The following is a 25105-nucleotide window of genomic DNA, read 5'->3' as shown; positions in this document are numbered from 1 at the left end:
ATTCAGTTTCCAAAATGGTATGAAACGTTGCTATTGTTTCAATTAACAAAAAAGTTATTGCTATTTCAGTACAAAACGACCTCGATGTTAAATTGTTTGAAGGAAATTTATCTGACTGAATTTAATAAGGGTAAGTCATGTTGGAATCAGTAAAAGTAAAATAGGTGGTGTGGCCGGGAGTGGGAAAAGAGACAACGTTGTCACAGTTAATAAAAAAAACGCATTTTGAGTATCTTTCTCGAAAAAAGTGGACTATAGCAACTCCACATTCCCCATAAATGTAGCGCATGGTAACGTACATTCCTGAGTAATGCTAATGTGTGATATTGTACAAGTAAAACGCTTACACATGTACAGTATCCAAAAAAGGGACAGATCAGTTTGTCATTAACATTACCTCTTATTACTTGTTATTGTTAAACAAAACCAAACTCTCAAAATTATGATTATGACCATTAATGAGTATTAATTTTTGCTGATTATGTACTTAATATAATAATGTGGTGTTATAATTTTGAGAAATAAAAATAAAAGTCAATAAATGTTTGTTTTTTTTAAATAAGGTGTAAAAAACGCAAAATATGCTTTATAAGAGTTTGGTAAGTTTTTTCTTAGCTATTTTTGCGTCATCTATGTTGCCACAGCTGACCCCAGCGCCTATTTTACTTTTACTCATTCCAACATGACTTACCCTTAATAAATTCAGTCAGATAAATTTCCTTCTAACAATTTTACATCGAGGTCGTTTTGTACTAAAATAGCAATAACTTTTTTGTTAATTGAAACAATAGTAACGTTTCATACCATTTTGGAAACTGCATTAAATGAGCAATTTTTTCAAATAAGGTGCCAGGTTTGCGTGGTATATTTTTTTTACAGTATGTAGAGTCAAAGTTGTTTATAAAAAAATACGATTACCTTTTATGACTTTGAAAACCGTGTTTTTTTTAAACATACAGCATTACTCGATATTTTTTTTGACTGCGATCAATAGCAGGGCTATACAGGGTGATGCAACACCAAACAAATTCCAACAATATGGATTATTGTACCGGCGGCACGCAAAAAACTGATCCAAGGTGTCGATTTTCAGCAAATTTATAAAAGTGTCAATATCTCGTAAAGGATCGAGTTTTTACTAAGATCATATTGTGATATTCTGGCCTCTCATGAGCTGACCTATCAGCCCTTTAAGGGATGACGTTGACTTTTGGGACACCCTGTATGTGTGTATTAAAGTATGTTTTTGAATAGGCAGGTACCTAAGTGCCTCGTTCCGCCTATTCCACACTATTGTAAAGGCACAAACGGTTGCCCTTGACAGCTAGCGACATCTGCCGATAGGTTCCGGAAATTGCTTTCAATCTCAAAGATCCGCTACCCTTATGTGCCCCTGGTAGAATGGAGTGTCTCGTTCACAAAGAAATTGATTTCACCTAAATTTCCCTTTTCGCGATCTTTCCTTAGATTTTACCTATAGACAGCTTTTACCTACAGATTAAAATAAAGATGGAAATAAATATTCCAATATTTTATTTCAAATGTTATCTAGTATTTTGTTCATACCCCTATGTTTTTATGAATACCGAATGATACACGAAATCACAACGTTTTTCTCCGAATCAGTTCATAAATATGTTCTCGTTAGGTTATCGTTAATACCTATGTTTTTATTAATACTATATTGACTTTGATATACGAAATCTCGCAAGTTAATTGACTGAAATAACCTACTTTTATGGGAGCTTAGCCTTAACTCTTATCTCTCATGAAAAGCAGGCCACATAATCTCATAATCGTCTTCAAGAGTAATTCCCGAAAAAGCCACATATAATGTATAAAAAGAGGAAAAGGAATAGCAACATACACTGCGTCGGGGAGGGAAAGAGATACGCCTATACAACAGACATTAGCATCATCAATAAAGAGAATTACATTAGCATAACGTCTTGTTAGAGTATCATTGTGATGTGGTTGGGGCTCTTCCGAAGGCGTGCTTCAAATCTGGGCATTATGGAAGGAAAATATATCCTAATCCTAACTAATACATTATAAATGCGAAAGTAACTGTGTCTGTCTGTTACTCTTTCACGTCAAAACTACTGAACGGATTTGGATGAAATTTGGTATACATGTCGCAGGCATCTGGTTTAATCTTCTGTTTGATTGAACCGCTAGCCCGTTCATTGGATGACGCTATTCAGTTGTATGACTAAAGAACAACTCGTCAAGTGGTTGACTGTAACGTCCAACGTCTTGACTGAACGTTATTCAGCGAAGTCGTTAAATGGGATATAGTATAGCAACTTTGTAATGTCTGGTTAGGATGAACACGACCAGACAAGAGTCAACAAAAAGACTATGTTACAAAGCTCTCATCTCACAAATTAACTAAACAATAACAATAAACGTACCTTGATATTGTTGTAAATAATTATCCAGTTTCAGCACATTTTTTTCTTTGAAACTATCCGCCGGCGGTGTAATAATAGGTAAATCCATGTTGTCACACTATTTTAACATAAATAACGCACTTTAAAGCTAATTTATTTGCAAAAAATAACAATACAAGTGCTTTTTGTGTCAGCTGTTCGCTGTTAGACGCCATATTTGTTTTATTCACCACCTGACTGATTTTAAGTCCGCTAACTAGTTGGACGTTTTGTGACGCTTGTACAATCAACGTTCGGCCTAGTCATACAACTGAGTAGCGTCATCCAATTAACGGGCTAGCGGTTCAATCAAACAGGAGATTCAACCAGATGCCTGCGACACACATATGGTCTAGACCCTGAGAAAGAACATAGGGTACTTTTTATCCCGGAATTCCCACGGGAAAACTTTTTGGGGCGAAGCGAAGCTCCCGGGCACAGCTAGTATAATATATATTGTATACCTATTCAAACATTGAGTGATGAGATCATTAAGTTTAAAGGCTTTTGGAACACTTTCTTTGACTACCCTTTATGCTATGACCGTTTCTTGTTTTGTTATTTCGAAATATACGGCAACCAATATCTGCCTCGGCCGGGAATCGAACCCGAGACCTTCGACATAGCAGTTAGAATCACTAGCCACTACACCAGTTGGTCGTCTTACTGTCAGTTTCTATAACTCTATCTATCCATTACTGGTAGTTCCTTTCATACGATTTTGACATAATCAAAAGTAACAATCTGTCAAAATCGTATGAAAGTAACTGGATAGATAGACTTATAGAAACTGGCAGTTAGTCCTATACCTACTTAAATTATTGTCTAGAAGACTCTCACTCTATAAAAATTGTTATGTTTATCGTCGAGTTTTCAATGTATGAACAATGGCAATTGGACCGCCTCCCATTAGGTCCTGCTCTGGCCACAACACCGGGTAATATTGTAGATTATTCCGATGATCTATGATGATTACGTTTATCGTAGGTGGGCGATGACTCAATGTAGGTAATCATCATTTCAAATGGTTGCATTGATGGCAGACATTGTTTACGGCGAGAGTTTAATGGTCATGGAATATAGTGAAATTAGATCAATAATTAGCTTCTAGCCAACGTTGAAAACCCCCGACATTTCAACACTGTTGACGACGCGTTCCATAGTTAGGTATTTAATTGTTTTATTTATGATTGTAACCACTATTGCGATATGTATCCATAACTTGTATTAAATATTAGTAAACGATCTTCAAAAATGTTTTGCATGTGAATGTAGTTGCGTATGTGACGTCACTACCACCGCATCGGCGGCGCAAGCGCGGCCACCTTCAGTCTTTTCAAGTCTTTGGCTAGCCGTTATCACGAGCGCTTAAATTGACTGGTTAAATTTGTATTTTCGTGTGCCTGTTTTCAATATAAACCCGTAAAGTGTTTTTCCGGCCTTTTTACTTCCTACACCACACTCCCGTTAGTTACAAAGTGGTCTTCGAACCGGATTCTAAATGTTTCACACGCCAAAAACGGACGGTAAAATGGTGAACACACGGAGTGCTGTGAAACGCGAACTAGTGAAGAAAGGGTGTGAACCTACGGGAAGTCAGTCGCTGAGGAGGCATGCTGAAAGCGAACCGCCTAAAATTGAAGAAATTGAGCCGCAAATGGAACAGAAGATGATGCTTAGCCGAACATTCGCAGTTGAGGGTAGCACGAGGTCGGCACCGAACGGTCGAGTAACGGCCGCCGCCGCCGGTTCAAAAACTGTTGCTAAGTCGACGTCATCATCTTCAATAGCTCGCAGAAAAAGGTTAGAGTTGCAGGCAGCTGAGGAAAAAGCGAAGATACAAATGGAACTGATTGACAAACGGCTACAGGCAGATATTGCCGATTTGGAAGATGAAGAAAATTACAGTCCACAGCCGTCAGAAGGCAAATCCAATGAAGAAATCGAGAAGTGGTTGGACCGCAGTCACCAGCAGCAAGCACAGACAGCACTAACAGCACAGCCTGCCCACGATGATGGCTTGTACTCGGGCGGGCCGCGCCCACCGCCGGCACCCGCGGCAGCTCACGCCGACGCCGCCGGCAGCGAAGGGACAGTGCAAATGTTGGCCAGTGCACTACAGAAAATAGCTACTGCTGTGGCTTCTAATGCAGGTAACTCCAACTTACTTAGTCGCATGAGCACGCCCCGAGACCTCCCAAGCTTCTCGGGCGACCCCATGGAGTGGCTCCATTTCAAACAAGCGTTGGAGGAGTCCACGTCGCTCTGCAGCTTCAGCGAGAAGGAAAACCTTTGGAGGTTACGTAAGTGCCTACATGGAGCAGCCAGAGAAGCCGTTGCTGCACTATTAATAACGGCTACGTCGACACGAGAGGTAATGTCGACACTGGAGCTACGATTTGGAAACCCGGAGATTATAATATCTAAGATAATAAACGACATACGTAAATTGCCACCCATGTCGACCGAGTATCACAGGGACATTGTGACGTTCTCGGTGAAAGTACAAAACTTTGTAGCAGCTGTACGTGCTGTTGGGAGAGAGGACTATCTACAAGGCATGAACATAACTAACATAATTTTATCGAAGTTCCCAGCAGTGCTCATACCGAGATGGTCTGATTACAGTTTCCCGCTCATCAAGGATGCTGCTCCTGGGCGGACCCGCCTGGAGATTCTCGCCGAGTTCCTGCGCGACGAGGCTGTGAAGATAACGTCCACGGCAAACCTAAGTGTATTGTGCCCGCGAAGTGATAAATATAAAAATACCGATCATAGTGCGACACGCCCATATACAGTGTTAGTCAATTCGAATCAAACGGGCGCAGTGAATAGCAATAATAACAAGTGTTCGTTCTGTCGCGCGATTAAACACGAGCTCACAAACTGTAGAAAGTTCAAACGAGCTTTACGTAAGGACAGATGGCAGCACGTAAAACGTTTCGGCATATGCTTCAAGTGCCTCATCTCACGTCACGATCGCGAGCAGTGTCCCGCGCCCGCCTGCGACAAGGAGGGCTGCGGCGGCGCCCACCACCGCCTACTGCACTACGACGCCGCCGGCAGCAGCGAGCCACGCAGGGACACCGCGGCCACCACGTCGCGGACACCCGCCTCGAGTGAGGCTGACCTCGAGGACCCCCCTGCGGCGCAGACGGTAGCGCACGTCGGCACACGCAGCTGTAAGGTCCTACTGAAGGTAGTACCCGTGCGGATCCACGGGCCCAATGGGGCCTACGACACCAGCGCCCTGCTGGACGACGGGTCGACCATATCGCTGGTCAGCGAGGAGCTGGCGGCGCGCGCGGGGCTGCGCGGCCGCCCCGACACCGTGCATGTGCGCGGGGCCTGGACTCATAACGAGATGGTATTCAAAAGCAATATAGTTCAAGTAAGCTTATCTGGTGTGAACAATGTAATGCATTCTATAACTGCCCGTACTTGTAAACAACTCAATTTACCGTTACAAACACTGTCTATTGTTGAATTTGAAAAATATGATAATCTGAAATTCCTTAAAAATGAGTCTTTATTATGTTATTATACTGATTGCAAACCTGAATTACTTATTGGTCAAGATAATTGTCACCTGTTACAAAGTATTGAAAGTCGAATAGGTAAAAATATGGAACCGTCGGCAACTTTAACCCCTCTAGGTTGGTGTGTCCATGGTGTGGTGCCGGTGCAGCAGCAGCGCGCGGCCGCGAGCGCGGGGCTGGTCAACTTCCTGACCGACTCGGGTGACCACGACGTCGCGCGTGAACTGCGGGACATCCACGACGAGGTAAGACGTGGATTTTCTATTGATGCACTAGGTGTGTCAAAAAAACCTAGGCCGAATTCTGACGACGAAAGCGCTCGTCGGCAACTTGAGGAGTCGGCCACTTTAAAGGACGGTAGGTGGTTTGTCAGTCTTCCATGGAAGGACAAGAGTTGCAAAATGCCGACTGAAAGCTACGCCACAGCCTTAAACAGGTTGAAGAGTGTAGAGAAGAAGATGGCAGCCAATAAGGACTTCGCAACAAGGTATACTGAACGCATACAACATTTGTTAGATAACAGTTTTGCATCACAACTAACAGCTGATGGTCACCCTACTGAACGTACTTGGTACTTACCTCATTTTGGAGTTGATAACCCAAACAAAAACAAGCTCCGGCTGGTCTTCGACGCCGCCGCGAAAACAAAAGGCTTATCATTAAATGATTACCTACTAACAGGACCGGACCTATTGGAATCTTTATTCGGTATTATGTTACGTTTTAGAGAAAATAAAATAGCTGTAATTGGTGACATCAAAGATATGTTTTTAAGGGTCAAAATTCATAAGGAAGATCAAGACGCCCTGAGGTTTTTATGGCGTCCGAGTCAAAGTTTAAATACCCCAGTAAAGACATACACAATGGAATCTCTTATCTTTGGTGCCAGCTGTTCCCCATTTATAGCACAGTTTATTAAAAATAAGAATGCGGACCGGTTTGAATTATCTAAGCCGGCCGCAGTGCATGCGATAAAAAAACAACATTACATGGATGATTATATTGATAGTTTTAGCGACGAAGCCACCGCGACCGAGATGGTAAATAATGTATCTTACATACATAAATCCGGCGGCTTTGAGATTCGCAATTGGGCAAGTAATAGTTCGGCCGTCTTAGATAGTTTACCGCCGGCCACCTTGAGTACTGCTGCTATAAGGTTCAAAATTGATAAGCAGAGTCTTGGTGAGCGCACGCTAGGGTTAATATGGTATCCTTCTGAAGATTTGCTGGGTTTCGACGTGTCGCTGAAACGCATCCCCGACGATATACTCACAGGGAAACAACGGCCGACGAAGAGAATATTACTACGAGTAGTAATGTCCATCTTCGACGTATTTGGAATCCTGGCTCCTTTTACAATTCAAGGTAAAATTATGCTACAGGATACTTGGAGGTCTAACATCGGATGGGATGACGCAATTACGGATAACACATTTGAAAAATGGGTTCAATGGGTCGAGTTGCTGAAAACTATTGAAAAGGTGAGAATACCTAGATGTTATTCATCTATTTTCCCCGTGTTGACTGATACGGGTTCCGTGACGTCGGCGGCGATGACGTCACCACAGCTGACGCGCCCAAGGTCAGCGAGCGATGCCGCTAGTGGCCGCTACCCCGAGTGTAGGTAATTATAATAACTTTAAGGAACTACAGTTACACGTTTTTTGCGACGCTTCCACGCAGGCGATGTGTGCTGTGGCCTATTTTCGTTGGATAGATTGTCACGGGAATGTTAGTGTTGCATTTGTAAGTAGTAGATGCCGAGTGGCGCCGGTGAAGCCGGCCACCGTGCCGCGCCTGGAGCTGCAGGCCGCGCTGCTGGCGGCGAGGCTGGCAGACACCTTGATTAAAGAGCATAGATTAAATGTTACAAAAAGATTTTTTTGGTGTGATGCATCCGTGGTTTTGCATTGGATAAATAATGATGCTAGAAATTATAAAACATTTGTCGCTAATCGCTTAGGTGAGATTGATGAATTAACTGAAATAAATGAGTGGCGTTATATTCCTACTAAATTAAATGTCGCGGACTTGGCAACTAGAGATAGCTTCGATAATGACACATTTATGAGTAAATGGTGTCACGGGCCCGAGTTTTTACGTGCGCATGAGTCATCATGGCCACAGCAAACTATTGTTTACAGTCAGCTGGATAAAAATATTGAATGTGTAACTGTAGTTCGAGATTACTCACCTGTTGTGTTACCGGTACCGGATCCGGAACGCTTTTCTTCCTGGCTGCGTTTGAAGAGGGCTACTGCGAATGTACTTAAGTTTATAGGTAGGTGCCGTAGGCAAGCCGCAGACATAGACTGCGAACTGATGGAAGAAGCCGAGCGGTTACTTATAAAGCACGCGCAGTCCCAGAGCTTCAGTGAGGAATTGGCCAACCTGAAAGAAGGTAAAAGTATCAGTAAAAAAGTAGGTTACTTACCTTGTCCCCTTACCTCGACGAACACGGCGTACTCCGGAGCGGCGGGCGCATCGACGCAGCTGACGCGCCTCCTGGAACAAAGAGACCCGTGATCCTGGACGGGCGCCACCACGTCGCCAGGCTCATCGTGCTCTCCTACCACCTCCGACTAGCACACGGGAGTCAGGAGACCGTCGTCAACGAGCTCAAGCAGCGGTATTGGGTGATAAAGATACGGCCGACGGTGAAGTCCGTAGCGACGAGGTGCATAATATGCCGTATGAGAAGGTGCACGCCCCAAGTCCCTCGCATGGGTGACTTGCCTGAGGCCCGTATGGCGCATCACCTTCGGCCCTTTACCCACTGCGGCTTGGACCTTTTGGGTCCTATGGAGGTAACGGTAGGACGACGCAGGGAGAAGCGTTATGGAGTCTTATTCACCTGCCTCACAGTCCGAGCCGTTCACCTCGAACTCGTGCCTTCTCTAACGTCCGACTCCCTGATCATGTCGCTGCGCCGCATGGCCGCGAGGCGAGGCTGGCCCCGTTTCATTTACTCAGACAATGGTACTAACCTACGAGGTGCCGATAATGAGCTAAAGAAATCCATAAGGGATATAGATCAGGAGAGCCTGAAACTTGATGGGGTAAACAACGAGATGGAGTGGAAATTTATTCCCCCAGTAAGTCCCCATTGGGGTGGGGCGTGGGAACGATTGGTGAGGAGTGTCAAAACCTCATTAAAAGTTATTTTAAAAGAACGTGCCCCTAAAGAGGAAACTTTAGGCACGTTGATGGCTGAAGTCGAAAACATGGTGAATGGCCGCCCATTGACGCACGTTTCAGTGGAACCGGGGAGCACGGAGGGCCTTACTCCTAACCATTTTCTTCTCGGAAGTTCATCAAACCTCCCGGTAATCGGAGCGTTCGAGGAATTTGACCTCAATTTGAGAAAACAGTGGAGGAAGGCGCAGCTTCTTGCTGACATGTACTGGCGGCGCTGGGTGAGAGAGGTGCTGCCGGAGCTCATTCCGAGGAGGAAATGGAATGAGGAGCAGGCGCGTCAACTACAGGTGAGCCTGATGCCCCGCGGAACGTTTGGCGGAAAGGCTTAGTGGAGACAGTCCTGCCAGGTAATGATGGCAGGGTCCGGCTCGTCGAGGTCAGGACTCAGTCCGGTCGCTGGAAGCGACCAGTCACGCGCGTCGCTAGAATACCTATTGGTAAAGAGTGCTGAGTCAGCACTAGGGGGGGGAATGTTGACGACGCGTTCCATAGTTAGGTATTTAATTGTTTTATTTATGATTGTAACCACTATTGCGATATGTATCCATAACTTGTATTAAATATTAGTAAACGATCTTCAAAAATGTTTTGCATGTGAATGTAGTTGCGTATGTGACGTCACTACCACCGCATCGGCGGCGCAAGCGCGGCCACCTTCAGTCTTTTCAAGTCTTTGTCTAGCCGTTATCACGAGCGCTTTAATTGACCGGTAAAATTTGTATTTTCGTGTGCCTGTTTTCAATATAAACCCGTAAAGTGTTTTTCCGGCCTTTTTACTTCCTACACCACACTCCCGTTAGTTACAAACACTAAGAGTGGGTTGCACCATTTAACTTTAACTATTACAAACGTCAAATCCCTTGACGAGAGAGACCAATCTTCAAGAGATTTGACGTTTGTAATAGTTAAAGTTAAATGGTGCAACCCACCCTAAAAGTCGCATAACTTTTGTACGGGTTAGCCGATTTGGATAAAATATGTCTAAGATCACTCGGGGTTTGCATTTGACCCATAAATTAAATAAAATTGGTTCAGCCGTTTTTGAGCTGCGCTACAACAGACTGATACACACATTCATATATACATACATATAGACACTCCTGTTTTTTAACTTTTTATTTGCAATCGTAGGTAGATAATTCATTAACATAACATAAACATAAACATATCTTTATTGTAATAAGTAAAAACATACAAGGTGGGGTAGCCCTGGTTCCTAAACTAGGGTGACCTGTGTGTCAGGAAATATTTCACATTTTACCCATCCATTCACCATTCATATAGGTACATCGAAATCGAATAAGAGCAAAGAGAGTTTTCTACAACAAAACGCTCTCTACTCTCGTATTATCAAAGTATTCCGATTATTAAAAATTCTTCGTCCGATGGAAAGGCGATGTGTAAATATTTCCCTTCAGAATTTTCCGTCTCCCCACATAGTAACGGACAATGTTAAACTATTCTCCCGTGTTCTCAATTGTGAACCTTATCGATTGGTGATTAGGGTGATTAATGCGCGTACGCGTATGTTAGGTCGTTAAGTAGTTCGGTAAATATTCTCTCCTCCAAGTTTAATGAGGTCTGTGTACTTGGATCTTTAAGAGCCCATTGACTTTCATTCACTCTTTAATCTACTGCTCTCCTGGTTGTTTTTTCTCGTTAACCTTAGACAAAGCTGTTGTGCCTTGCGCTAAATTTTATGTTTTCATTGTTTGAAAGAAAATTATTGCTAATAAAAAGGTATTAAATTAATATAACATGAAGATATTTATGTACAGTGGAAAGCGGGTGACTCACTTGGGATTACAGTCGTGAGCATTATGTGTGTATGTATATATTTGACGACCGAATGGCGTAGTGGTTAGTGACCCTGACTACTGAGCCGATGGTCCCGGGTTCGATTCCCGGCTGGGGCAGATATTTGTTTAAACACAGATATTTGTTCTCGGGTCTTGGATGTGCCCGTAAAATGGCAATAGGCCCGCCCCCTATTACATTGGGACTAACATAACACTCTGGCGAAAAGTGGGTGCAGCAATGCACCTCTGCCTACCCCGCAAGGGAGTACATTAGTACAAGGCGTGAGTGCGTGTTTTTTTTTATATATTAAGATAAGTACTTACCAACATAAATAATAATATAAGATTTAGGGTGGCTTGTACAACAAAGTTAATCAAAATTAAATCTATGACCTCTTGCTCTGACATTATACTGCCAGAGCAAGGGGCATACTATTTAATTTTGATTTACTTTGCTGTGCAAGACACCCTTAATATATGAAATAAAGGAAACTAAGTATCTTTAACAAATGAAAATTCTAAAGTTACAGTAAAAGTTGTCGTAAAAACCTCTACGTCAATAAAGTATGTTGGTCCGTACATGTGTGTATGTATGTCATACATACATACATAGCTCACCGGGTCCATCTGTCAATCACAGATGTCCGTAACTTCGTCAAATCGCGACCCTTTCTTCAGTTTTTGTTTGGGTCCTTTTTGTTTATTGACTTTCACATTCAACCGCTGTTTTTCCGTATTTTTCTTATTATTTGTTTGTAGAATATTTCAATAGATTTGATGCGGATTCTTGATGTATATTCCTGTGTGTAGGAACGAAATGAGTCTGACTTTTCATGATCATCATCAGCAAGTAATCGTCTCTCTTCTCCTCTGTCCTTGGCTTTCCTTATCACTTTCAGATACATACTAGATACAGGTCATAAAAAGTTTTAATTGTATTTTCCACCAATCTTGATGTTAGCTTGTCAAAATAATATATTTTTACTCCAATAAAACTATACTATGTGATCATTATTTCTCCTAGAAAGGCTGGTAACCTTGGAGAACACTACCTCAACCCCTGCACTATTATGGTGCTGGGAGGCCGTTTAACAGAACTAAAAAAAATAAAAAATAAAAAAATTTTAGATAAATAAGATGATTATGTAATGAATTAAATTTACTTATTTACATAAAATTTGAAATAGTAATAATTTAAATATAAAATTAAAAAATTGTAAATAATTCTAAGTACTTATGTCAATGTAATGAAATTTAATAAACGGCTATTCTATTCTATTCTATTCTATAAAACTATACGGAATGTATATTTGAGTAAACTGAACAAACAAGCAAAGATTAATTCAGAGGCAAGCACAATGTTTTCACCAGGGCAGCATAGTTACGCCCCGTATAGATTAATGGCGGAAAGTTTCATGCGAAATGGTGTCGCCTCATTCTATTGCGATGTGCGGGCGAAGTTGTGTTTCTTGATAGTTTTCAACTATTTCATCTCCTGCTGAGTTTCCGAGTTTTGTCTGCAGTCGACCTTTCCGGGAGTTCGGGAGTCGGGAACTTTTGGTACTTAAATATTATTTCTAAAGTACGTAAACATTTCTAGGTTTTCCATTGAAATTTTGAAGTAATATTGTTTTATGCAACGTGGAGAGTTGTTGTTATCTCAAATTTATGTTTTGATAAAATAACCCTACTTTATAGTCTGGACTCAGGACTACTTAAGGTTAATGATTTTATAAATGCATATTATATACTATGTACCTACGTTTTCATAGTTCATAGGTACAGTAAATACGTAAAATTTTAAATCTTTTCGTAGTTCCGATTTCTGCCGCAGCCTGTAGTTTGTTGAGTACCTAATAGGAGGCGCCCAACAGTCGCGCCTTGCAGACAGTTTGCTTTTAAAGGTACCTAGTCTATCTACTTGTACAAAACTACTGGGTGTTGCAAAACTAGTACTGTATGCCGATAGAGGTATACTCAGCTAGTCATTCTAAAAAACTTGAATTTTGCGATTTAGACGACCGAATGGCATAGCGGTTAGTGACCCTGACTACTGAGCCGATGGTCCCGGGTTCGATTCCTGGCTGGGGAAGATATTTGTTTAAACACAGATATTTGTTCTCGGGTCTTGGATGTGCCCGTATAATGGCAATAGGCCCGCCCCCTATTACATTGGGACTAACAGAACACTCTGGCGAAAAGTGGGTGCAGCAATGCACCTCTGCCTACCCCGCAAGGGAGTACATTAGTACAAGGCGTGAGTGTGTGTTAATATCATTCTAAAAAACTTTAATTTTGCGACTTTTGAAAATTATGTTCACATAATCAATTCAATAAAGTTCTTATGATGAAGCATTTATTTCCTTGAATTTTCTAAAGACGATGAACAGTTGTTCAATAATACCTGCTTTTCACTTACTATATGTACCTACTTACATACCTTTACAACACAACACAACCTTAATATGCTATGCATCTTCTTTACACAATCCCAATTTATTTAGAATCTAAATTTCGAAAGCCATCACGGGCACCAATCCCACGTATCGAAGACACTAAAAGAAAATGTTTAAAAGTCGTTTTAGAGCGGACCCCCCGGGACTCGAACCCGTTGCCAAGTTGTCGCGGCGGAGAATTTCAATAAAACACTGCAGAAACCCGCCCGGCCGGGACTGTAGTCCAAGAATTGATTTCCATTCTTAGTACAGAGTGCTTTAGTTCTTAGCGTGTCGGTGACTTACTATAATGCTGCTAACTTACCATATAACCAACTTATCGAAGCAATAAAAAATCCTTAAGTAGCATCACTTTTCTGTCAAACAAATCCATTGAGTAGGTACACCCGAGTCCGCGTGGTTCTATGTTCAGATGCATACAAGTTATGTCAGTTTAGACAGATAGGCAATGCTGTTTAAGGAGTTTTGATTGCTAATGGTAGCGTTCAATGATTTCAAAAGGAAGGATACGCCCGTCAGAACGTTTTGTCAAAAGGAAATGGCACCCGCGCGCTGGCCCCAAATTCTTACAAATTATGACAGATTTATGAGGTTTTAGGGCCAACGCGAGGGTGTCATTTTCTAGAGCGGCTGGGCCTGTCCTTACGCTAGTAATATATAAGTCAATGGTAGCGTTTGATACCGTGTGGGTAAAAGTTTAAGTGGCTGGCTGTCATGGTCTAATATTTTCCATTATTTGTTCAAAAATCTTACAAACATATTTTTGCTACACTCATGAGATCCTGGTACAGCTTAAATATTAATTTAACTTGCTTTCTCAAGTTCCCCCATTAAGCTCCACCATTTCCGATAAGACACACTGTTTACAAACAGAACGGCAGATGGGAAACTTTTAAGTCGTTTCTGCTATTAGATAAATCTTATTTATTTTAAGTGTTACAGGAAAGTTTTGACACCACGCTATCTGGAGCTGTAATCAAATGACAGTCGGGAGCAATAAGCCTCGTTTACAGAAATCTGTTTCTTCTTCTTAAGCCGGAATCACAGTGTCTCATGCGAGTTTTAACAAAATGTCACTATAATTTCACCATTCGGTCGTCAGTCACTCGTATTGTATACCTACTGAAGTTACGTAGTAAAACTTTGACTGTCAGGTATCCTACTATTGAATCTGTACAACTTGAGAAAGTCTTGAACTGGCGCTTCCATGTCAGTTTTTAATTAGTTTTGCTGAGATCCTCCGTGAAGGATCTTCATCCTAACTGATATCAAGATCGGTTGGGAATGTTTTAATATACGTTACTGTAAATGCTCGAACTACGGTAAATCCTAAGATTTACCAGTAAGTCTTAGGATTTACCAACATGAGTTGGTAAATGTAAGGAGTTATGAAAATGGGTAATTTTTTTCGGGCTTTTACCATTAGAATTTAGCCACCACCTACACCTATAATGTATTGTATCTTATTTTGACATATGAGTAATCCCATGTTACTTCATTTGGTACTTAATAAATAGGAATAAAGAATATAATTTGTTTTTCTTAGCATGTCTAATGGAGGTGACACTATTCCCCAATCTTACGATTTCCCAAGGTGTACCGGGGGCAGGTTCCTTTATAGTGATAATGTATGTAACCTCAGCGCAAACCCTTTAATTTTATAATCAACTGACGGATGATAGGTGACTTGAGAGATACATATCTCTTTTGAAATTATACAATTGAGACATTTTCTACCTATCAACATAGATGAAACTCTTATTTATGTAGTACAGTAAGAGGCAGATAAATCTGACCCCCCTCAGAAGCATTGTTACTATCAGAGGGGGGTCAGGTTTCTCTGCACCTGACCGTACCTATATACTCTCGTTAAAACAATGATCAGATAGGAAATATATACCTAGGTAGGTCTTCAATCAAAGAAAGTTCTTCACTAATCTGCGCTTAATAAATTGACTTATAAATGGAGTTTAGCCAACTCGGATACCTCCGGATAATCCGGCTCGCCATGTTGATTAGCCTTACCTTAACCAATACCTGCTCATCTCACTTCTCTTTTTTGGGCTTTATTCTTTAGGTATCCATATTCGGAAGCTGAAAAGATCTATAGTCCATACTAGAATCATACAATATAAAATTTTATATTACACTCACGGGCTCAATGAAACAGTTCCAGTCACAAAATGTCAACACCAAACGACCCCAATTTTTTCAAACATTTTATTCAATGTGAAAAAAAAATAAGTTTAGTTTTTAGTTGGTAAAGTCCTGATGCTCTTTTAAATGTACTTCAATGTTGCAGAAGGCGTCATGAAGTTAGCCTTTTCCATTTAGGAGTAATTTGGTACTTTTCCTAGAGGAACCTTTTCATTGCCCGTGAGTGTATAAGTAATTCATAAGGACCTTATATTTTTAAAAATCAACGCACTAGAGCCATCAAGTTGACATGAATAAGAAAGATATAGATAGGCAACTGTTGTGTGTAAGATATTGTACTGGGACCAAACGAATACCCAGTGCACTTTACACAAATATTTTATGTGACTTCTGTCGTTTATTTATAACGATATGTAAATATGTTATTGATGTGGGAGTGGAGGGTATTATTTGCACTTGTACTGTATTGGTTGGGGTAAGTAATATGAGGTCTGAAAACGAAAAGTATAACATTGACAAGGTATACGCTCATATTATATAAATTTGTTAAGAATAACATTCACTGTGTATAACAAACGGAAGGTATAATTACTAAATACATAATTTCGTAAAGGATAACGTTCAAAAAGTATAATTTCAATTGATATATCTATTAAAATGTATAACGTTTATAACATATATTATTCAACGGATATAATATTATTATGTATAATGAACAAAAAAATATATTATTATTGAAGCTATGGTGGCTTTGGTTTCGACGAACATGTGCACCTAACACGCTCCTGCTCGCTTTGCTCGTCGTCGCACCTATCTTTAGGTTTTGGTACTAGGGGTTTTCACAGCGTTATTATTATTGAAGCTATGTTGGGAGACGCTCCGCTCCGCTTCGCTGCGCTTCGTTTTGGTTTCGACGAACATTGATATTATATGAAATGTACGTTATACCAATTGAATCTTATACCTTATGACTGCCTCTGTGGTCTAGTGGTAGAAGCTTCGCTTCATGACCCAGAGGTCCCGGGTTCGATTCCCGGGTGGGACCATCAATTTGTGTTTCTAAATTGTGGTTCTAAGTTTGGTTAGGACATAGAAGGCTGATCACCTGATGTCCGAAACAGTGAAACGATCCATGCTGTCGGATGGGCATGTAAAGCAGTCGGTCCTGCGCCTAGCTCTCTCCAGTCGTGTCGGTCAATCCGTCCCATTGGGCTATGAGAGTGATGGAACAGAGAGTGCTCCTGTGTACTGCGCACACACTTGGGCACTATAATCTACTCCTGCGTAGATGGCTGATCTCAATTGAGATTGGCCGCCGTGGCCGAAATTCGGCTAGGAGGACATTATTATCATTATTATTATTATTATTATTATTATACCTTATGAAAATATAGATTTGTTGTTATACGTAACGTTCATTATATCGACGATGATGTCCTCCATGTCACGCGAGTTGCTAAGCTCAATAAGGAAAACCCAAGACCCCGAACAGTCGTAGCTAAGCTTCGCAGTACCCGCCACCGTGATGCTCTCATCGCTGCAGTATCCAGTTACAACAGAAAAAACCCTACAAACAAATTAAGCACAAGCCACGTTGGCTACGATGGACCCAGCTCGCCTGTCTACGTCGCCGAGCACCTGACGCCGACGAACAAGTCGCTCCATGCGGAAGTACGTAAGAAGGCCAAGGAGTTATCGTACAAATTTGTTTGGGTACGTAATGGACGAATACAAGCACGAAAAGATGAATATTCTCCAATCCTGGTGATAAGGAATACTTCTTGCTTACATGAAATTAATTAGAATGTATAGTTATTTTCTTATTTAACCATATTAACGTTTTTTATTGTTTAAATTTTTCAAATATGGATATGTATTATCAAAATGTTAGAGGCATAAAAACAAAAACAACAGATGTTTATAACAATATTCTTCGTCACAATTATAAAATTATTGTCTTTACCGAGACATGGCTCAACTCAAATATAGGTAATTCAGAATTTATTGATAATAGGTATGTTGTATATCGTAGAGACCGTATAACTAGTACTGCAAAAAAAGATGGTGGAGGTGTCATGATAGCTGTTTCTCGTGACATAGAATCTTCTCGCATTCATAATTGGGAAAGCGATTGTGAAGATTTATGGGTTACAATAAATGTAAGAGTAAAAAATGTTATTAAAAAAATTACAATCTGCGCTGTATATCTCCCTCCACCTGTAAAAATTAATACACTTAATACATTTTTAGATAATGCCAATAATGTTATTCATAATACTAATGATGTTGTTATAGTTGGCGATTTTAATTTAAGTTTTATTAACTGGAGTCTTAACCTAGACTCTCAACATAATATGGTTCCTAATAATTATAGCAATAACTTAGGTTACGCTTTAGTAGATTTCATAAATGCTAATGACTTACACCAAATAAATAACACTCGCAATATTGATGATAAAACGTTAGATCTCATTTTTAGTAATATAAGTAATCTTGAAAACTCAGTTCCGCTTGAAAATTGATGACCTCGTCTCGGCTATTAGTCATCTAAATGGAGACCTAAACAGGATACTAGAGTGGTCAAATCGGTTCGGCATTATGGTAAACCCTACGAAATGTCAGGCAATAATAGTTGGAAGCTCTCAATTAATGTCAAACCATGACCTAGTTTCAACTCCCTTAGTTTTCGATGGATGTAATATTCCATTTACATCTACAGTCAAAGACCTTGGAATCATAATCGATGAACATTTGAGTTGGGTCCCACAGGTTGACAGTGTGTCGCGTCGGATCTACGCTTCGATGCACTCTCTTCTACGCCTTAAAAACTTTTTACCTTTTCAGACTAAGCTTTCTCTGGCCACCTCTCTTCTCTTACCCATTCTCGACTACGCTGACGTGTGCTATTTGGATGTGACCGAGGCACTCCTTAATAAACTGGAACGCTTGCAGAACACCTGCATACGTTTCATTTTCGGTCTACGGAAGTATGATCACGTGTCCAGCTACCGTGCCAAGTTGAAATGGCTTCCTATCCGAGATAGGAGAAATTTACGTATTCTCTGTCTTCTGTTTTCTGTCCTCCATGAACCCAAATCCCCTCCATACCTAAAGTCCATGTTTAACTTTTTGTCTGACACTCATAGCCGACACCTCCGCTCCTCCCACAACCTTTTATTATCATTACCATCACATCAGTCTGGCTTTATGCTACATTCCTTCTCTGTCTCAGCAGTCCGTCTGTGGAATGATCTCCCTGAGACTATCAGGAAGGCTCCCAGTCGTGCACTTTTTAAATCCTTAGTTCGGTCTCATTACCTCAACAAGTTAGGATATAATTAATTACAGCCTTTTCATGTACCTCTGTTTTAGTGTTTAATATTTATATATATATATATATATATATATATATATATATATGTGTATGTATAAGTATATATAAATGTATTATTATATATTATTAGAATGTTAGGTATAGGTTTATATATATATTTTTTTTATATATGTAGGTATAATTATGGTAGATTTTGTGTAGGTTTTTTTTTTGTGAGATTCATTGATTGATTGTGATTTTTGTTATTTTTTTGCACTTCCCTACTTTCTGCTCCTGAACCTCCTGCAGGTTGACTGGTAGAGAATGCTCTTAGCATTAAGTCCACCTCATTGTACATCTACTTTTGTAAATTGTGCAATAAAAGCATAAATAAATAAATAAATAAAATTTAAGTAAACTAGACAAACTACATCCTAGTTTGTTACTGAACTTCCCACTTACTGATCTTCAATTTTTAAAATCTAATGAACGCCCAACACTCAACTATTACAAGGCTGACTTTGATAGTATTAATTTAGAACTAAACTCTACCGACTGGCATTCCGAATTTTCTAACTGTGACCATGTAGATTCAATGGTTAGTATACTAAAGGATAGGTTAATCTCTGCTATTGATAAATTTGTACCCAAACGAACCAGAAAAATGTCAAGATATCCTCCATGGTTCACTAAACAACTAATATGTCTCCTAGCTGAACAAAACAAGTTACGAAACAAATACAAAAAGTTTAAAAATCCTAGAGACAAATTTGAATATGAATTACTGCGTAGCCGATGTCACAAACTGTTAGATAAATGCTACTCCGATTACAAGTGCAGACTGGAGAACGAAATTCATTCTAATCCCAAAGCTTTTTGGCGTTATGTGAAGGACAAGCGCAAAGGAGCTTCGACTATACCTACAGTGATGCATCTCAATAACCTAATTGGTAACAACACATCAGACATATCTAATCTTTTTGCCACTCATTTTTCTAACATCTACAACAAAAATAATTCATCTTCTGCCAGTACTAATAACAGTAACCACACCGCCCCTACAACTACCAATATTAACTACGGAATAACCGAAAGAGTAATAATTAAACATATAAATAAACTTAATGCATCTCAATCAGCAGGTCCGGACGGCATTCATCCGTTGTTAGTAAAACGTTGCGCTATAGCCTTAGCCCTCCCATTGTGCATTATCTTTAATAAGTCGTTACAAGATGGTAGTTTTCCGACAGAGTGGAAAAGGGCTAGAATCACTCCGATACATAAAAAAGGTGATATCACCTTAATAACAAACTACAGACCTATTTCTATCCTGTCCTGTTTTGCTAAATTATTTGAAGCCATCGTTTGTCCAATTCTTACAAAAAATCTAGATCATGCGTTAAGTGAATCACAACATGGTTTTAGGAAAGGTCGCTCAGTCGAAACAAATCTGGTTAGTTACATTAGTGAATTGTCCCATAAAGTCGATGCTGGTCTGCAAGTTGACGCAATTTATATCGACTTTACTAGTGCATTTGACAAAGTTTGTCACTCCCTGCTTCTCAAAAAACTTGAAATAATTGGTGTAAATGATTCATTGATAAAGTGGCTAACTTCATACTTAGATAAAAGGGAACAATTTGTCTCAATCAATGGTTTTCAATCTAAATTCTTCTATGCTGAGTCCGGTGTGCCTCAAGGTTCTCATTTGGGTCCAATTCTCTTCCTTGCTTTTATAAACGATCTGACCCATCACATTCAATATAGTAAATACTCAATGTTTGCCGATGATTTAAAAATTTACCGTACCATAACTTCTTCCGACGATAACTGGCTTCTTCAAAACGATCTTAATAATATTTTAAAATGGTGTGATACTAATTGTATGTTGATTAACGCTCAAAAATGTTTTCACATTAAGTTCACACGTAAAAAAGTTCCACATTCCTTCGATTACCTTCTCGGCAGTAATGCAGTCACAGAGGTCAATGAGATTCGTGACCTGGGAATAATAATTGACTCTAAATTACAATTTTCCTCTCATATAGATTCAATAATTAAAAAAGCAGCGCAAATGTTAGGTTTTATAAAACGTCAAAGTAAAGGCTTTAGAGCTGACACTAAGATTATCCTGTTTAATTCCCTAGTTCGTAGTCATCTCGAATTTGCTTCCTCTGCCTGGAGTCCTTCTTATGCAGTCAACTCACATCGTATCGAATCTATACAGAGAGCCTTTACCCGTCATCTTGCCTTTATTTCCCCAAATGTGTCTCATAAATCTCCTTATGATCACCGCTTAACATTTTTTAAAATGAAATCATTACGCAATAGGCGAGAGACCCATGACCTTTTATTTCTTTATAAAATTGTTAATAATCTTATAGACTGTCCTGATCTTCTTGAGAGTATTTCCTTTCCAATCCCCTTCAAATACCCGAGGTACCCAATCAAAAAACTAATGTGTGGACCCAAACCGCGTACAAATTTAGGCTCACATTCACCAATAAATAGGCTATGTGATCTACATAACATTTATAGTAACAAATTGGATAATGATAATCTTGACATTTTTCACGATTCCTATAATTGTTTCAAGAAAAAAATTCAATGCATAAAATTATGTTCTTAATACTTACCTTATTGTTTGTTTTTTTAGTTTATTGTTTAGTTTGAAAGTATAAATATTTGTGTTCTTACTGTGATCTCTGTATACGTAGTACTTAGATAAACCTTTTATTTTATTTAACGTCAACATTGTTGATTTTATATAGATTTTTATTTAGGTTGTCATAGATATTTTACGAATGTTGTGTACACCTTTAATAGGCTTTTACAACAAAATTAGAATTTTAAGAAATGATTTAGTAATGTAAGTTGTTTAAGCTGCTGGTGTTCCTTTTTGAATAAATAAATAAATAAATAAATTATATGTTGTGAACGTTATTAATGTGAAATTATACATTTCGATTTTATACTCGTACGTCGCAATACGCACCCGATTGGTTGATGTTCAAGCTTCAATATTTTGTCATATTGTATGGTACAGTCACGTTCAAAGACATTTTATATACATACATCAGCGAGTAACCCTTTACGGCTTCAGCAATCAAGCAGTCTTTGAAACTAGGGAAACGGGAACTCTGATTCAATCTGATTGACTCACTATTTCTTAAAAGTGAATAAATAATTCGGTTGAATATTAATTTTTAACTAGGAATCCATGAAAACCAGATACCTCAACAGGAACAATCTTTGTGAACTTAGAGGAAACAAATCACAGATTAAGTACTGCTATATTTTTTCAAGAGTGAGCGCAAATCTAACGTACAGTTTCACGATGTACAAATATTCCCACTAGGGCTTCAGAAACTTCAATTACCCAGCACTTGTGTTGTCGGTTGCATATTTTTCCACTTCCCGTGTATCGCAATCACATCGCCCAAGCTATCAAGCTGATTCTATTGGCAATACTAGATCTAAATTAATCCATGTCCTGGTAATTGGTTTTCGTTGTACACCTCTTGGGTCGTATAGTCGCCTGGTGTGGTTGATTCAAGTTACTTACTTTGGCTTTTAAGGAAGCAGAAAATAAAAAATGTTAGTTAGTTATTTTATATTTAAAATTCATTTTCTTCAGAACAATTAAATTTCAGTTGAACACTAGACATACTTGTGCTGGGCCGACCATAAATCCATTAACGGTGTTGGTATCTATGTTATTTAAATAATGTAGGTCATATAGATTTAATTTATCTACTGTCATGTTAAATCATTACATGATCTTTACATGTAACAACATAGTGACATAAATAAATAACCAACGAAAGTTGGAAAATACACCTGCATTCGGAATTTAAACTTCACGGCCGAAGGTAACTAACTGTATCGCGATTCGCAAACGGATAGCCGAATGCAGTGGCTTGGTGGTATTTGGAAGGCTTCCAGTAAACACGCGGGACGACCCCGTTAGATCCTCTGCCGTCATGTCGCTCTAGTACTCAGTGTGACATTTATTACTTGGTTCTGTTGATTGTTTTGTTGTTGCAAACGTTACTTTTTGTTGAAAATAGTTGTAACAAGCGAAATTAAATTCATTGCAGTTTTGAAACTATTGTTATTGCATTATGATCTAATATGATACGCCACTTATAAGGCGGGTGGTTAAGAACTCTCCCAGAGCTCTTTTATCCTTAAATTTAAAAGCTCCGCTATTTTAACATAATGTATTCGATTTGCAATTTTCAGCAAGCAAATAACACTTATATTATTGACGCTGCACTTAAATTTTCGCTGAATCCCCGTTTTCAACGCGACCACGGCACCTATTTTATTAAACCACAGAGAGATTAATTTTGGCTCGAAATCGCAAACGATAGCAGCGATTTGCGCTGGAAACTATCCAAAAACAATTAAGACTGATCGTCTACGAATGCCTCGTTACGGAACCTAGATGGGGCAGCCATTTTACAACTGTTTGAACCATTTTTGCCATGTTATCAATAATCTTAATCTTCTCCTTTCAGGTAAGTCTGATGGCTCGGGAAATGCGGGGAAAGCACTTCATTTTTGTTACGTGAGTTAGAGTATTTTAGGTAAGTATTTTCTATATACTTACCGTCGTAACGTGAAAGCTGTTCAATATTTTGCTATGAGAATTATTTTGTTTCTGGCAAGGTATGCAACGCCATCTGTTGGTAATTTATTACATTGCATTACAAGGGTTGGAGTGACCGCTGAACCGCAACATTGACACCTCGGACTACGTGCCTCCAGCTATAATCCTCCAAAATTTAAACTCAATAGAAACTAATTCTGATGATGCCAAAAAATAGTCATGAAATAGTCATAAATAGTCGTGCTTTCCAAAAAAATAGTCGTATCATACTTTCGGAGTTAGAGCTATACTTTATGGAGGATTATAGCTGGAGGTCTCCAGCTATAATCCTCCAGCCTCTGCAGAACAAACGGTAAGGCCTATCGACTTGGTTAAGGTCTCAAAAAATAGTCGTGAAATAGTCGTAATGACATGCTAAATTTCAGAAATAGTCGTCAAAAGATAGCAAAGATATAAAGGTACTTTGCTGCAGCCCTGGTGGAGGATTATAGCTGGAGGTTTTGAAAATATCGAATATCTTTGGAACTACTATGACTATCGGTTTGAATTATGTCTCAAAAAATAGTCGTGAAATAGTCGCTTCTATTTATTATAATTTTAAGCTTGATAAAAGCTGTTTAATAATTATATCAAATTCTTCATACAAATCAAAGTGGACGAGAATGCCAAAGCAAGCCAGTACACAAAAATAATAGCACCGTAGCATTGAAGTACTCATGTCAAATTTATCTATAAATCATTTATTTCGTCATACTTTGCATCAATAGCATCTAAACTAATCTTGGGTATGACATTTTATTGCTTTTGCTCTTAGCCTTTACCTTACTGTGTACAGAGAAAACGTATGCCTATACACGCACACATTTATCTCTGTTATCTTGACAAACGATAGCGATGACGACTACGGCGAAGTAGTACCTAGGTCAGTTATTGTCATCCCTTACTATTCCGTGATCAGAAAAATATTGCTATCCTTGTCTCCTTTCTAACCGGCATGCATCGCACGCATAGAACGCGTGAACGAACGTGTCACCGGTTGCATCTTGACAAGCGATAGCAAAGCGGTATTTATTACGTCCTTTACTATCCCGGGATCACACAAATAGTGCTGTCTTGTTTTTTTATTAGCGTTGATGTGGCCGCCACCTCCGCCGGTGAAATTGGGATTAGTTTTATTGAAGACGCAGTACAGGGTAGCACTCAAGCGATAAGAATAAAATACGGTGTTTGAAATATAACTCATTTAATTACAATCACCGGCCGAATGTTCTTTTATTTATACTTAAGTTATTCATTAAACAATCTTTAGGTAGATTAGGTTTCATACAATTATCTCAGTATTATTTGACTATTACCTATAAACATATTTAGTTTAATTTAAAATAATCACAGTTATTTTATTGCTAAGTAATAATATAATATTGACGTAGTTCAATAAAAAAAACATGGTATGAACTTAAATATGTAATTATTTCACTATTAAAAAATAATTATTTTCTAGCCTATATCATAATAAGCTTAAGTTGAAGTAATCACAGATTGTTCATTAGTAGGTTTAGGTAAGTATAATCACGGTTATTGTCATAATGAAAT

General features: G+C 39.2%; 2 protein-coding genes across 16 annotated transcripts in view; both read left to right on the top strand.

Annotated features, from left to right (window-relative positions):
- Positions 1–25105, top strand: part of LOC105381404 (neurobeachin) — a 462556-nt gene that overhangs the window by 172415 nt on the left and 265036 nt on the right. The gene's annotated exons all lie outside the window — the stretch shown is intronic.
- Positions 3797–5196, top strand: LOC125489414. Its single transcript, XM_048625278.1, has 2 exons — positions 3797–4585; positions 5061–5196. Exons 1-2 carry the CDS (start codon positions 3934–3936, stop codon positions 5138–5140), a joined length of 732 nt encoding a protein of 243 aa, XP_048481235.1. The 5' UTR covers positions 3797–3933; the 3' UTR covers positions 5141–5196.

Source organism: Plutella xylostella, chromosome 14 (genome assembly GCF_932276165.1).
Source record: "Plutella xylostella chromosome 14, ilPluXylo3.1, whole genome shotgun sequence".
Taxonomy (NCBI): domain Eukaryota; kingdom Metazoa; phylum Arthropoda; class Insecta; order Lepidoptera; family Plutellidae; genus Plutella; species Plutella xylostella.
Note: the sequence above shows the minus strand (reverse complement) of the source record. Positions and strands in the feature narration are given on the sequence as shown.

Excerpts from the sequence above, each read along its gene's own strand:
- LOC125489414 (XM_048625278.1), top strand. The coding sequence starts at position 3,934 with ATGTTTCACACGCCAAAAACGGACGGTAAAATGGTGAACACACGGAGT. Across the intron at positions 4,586-5,060 it reads TGCTGTGGCTTCTAATGCAG|TTTCCCGCTCATCAAGGATG; the intron begins GTAACTCCAACT and ends GTCTGATTACAG.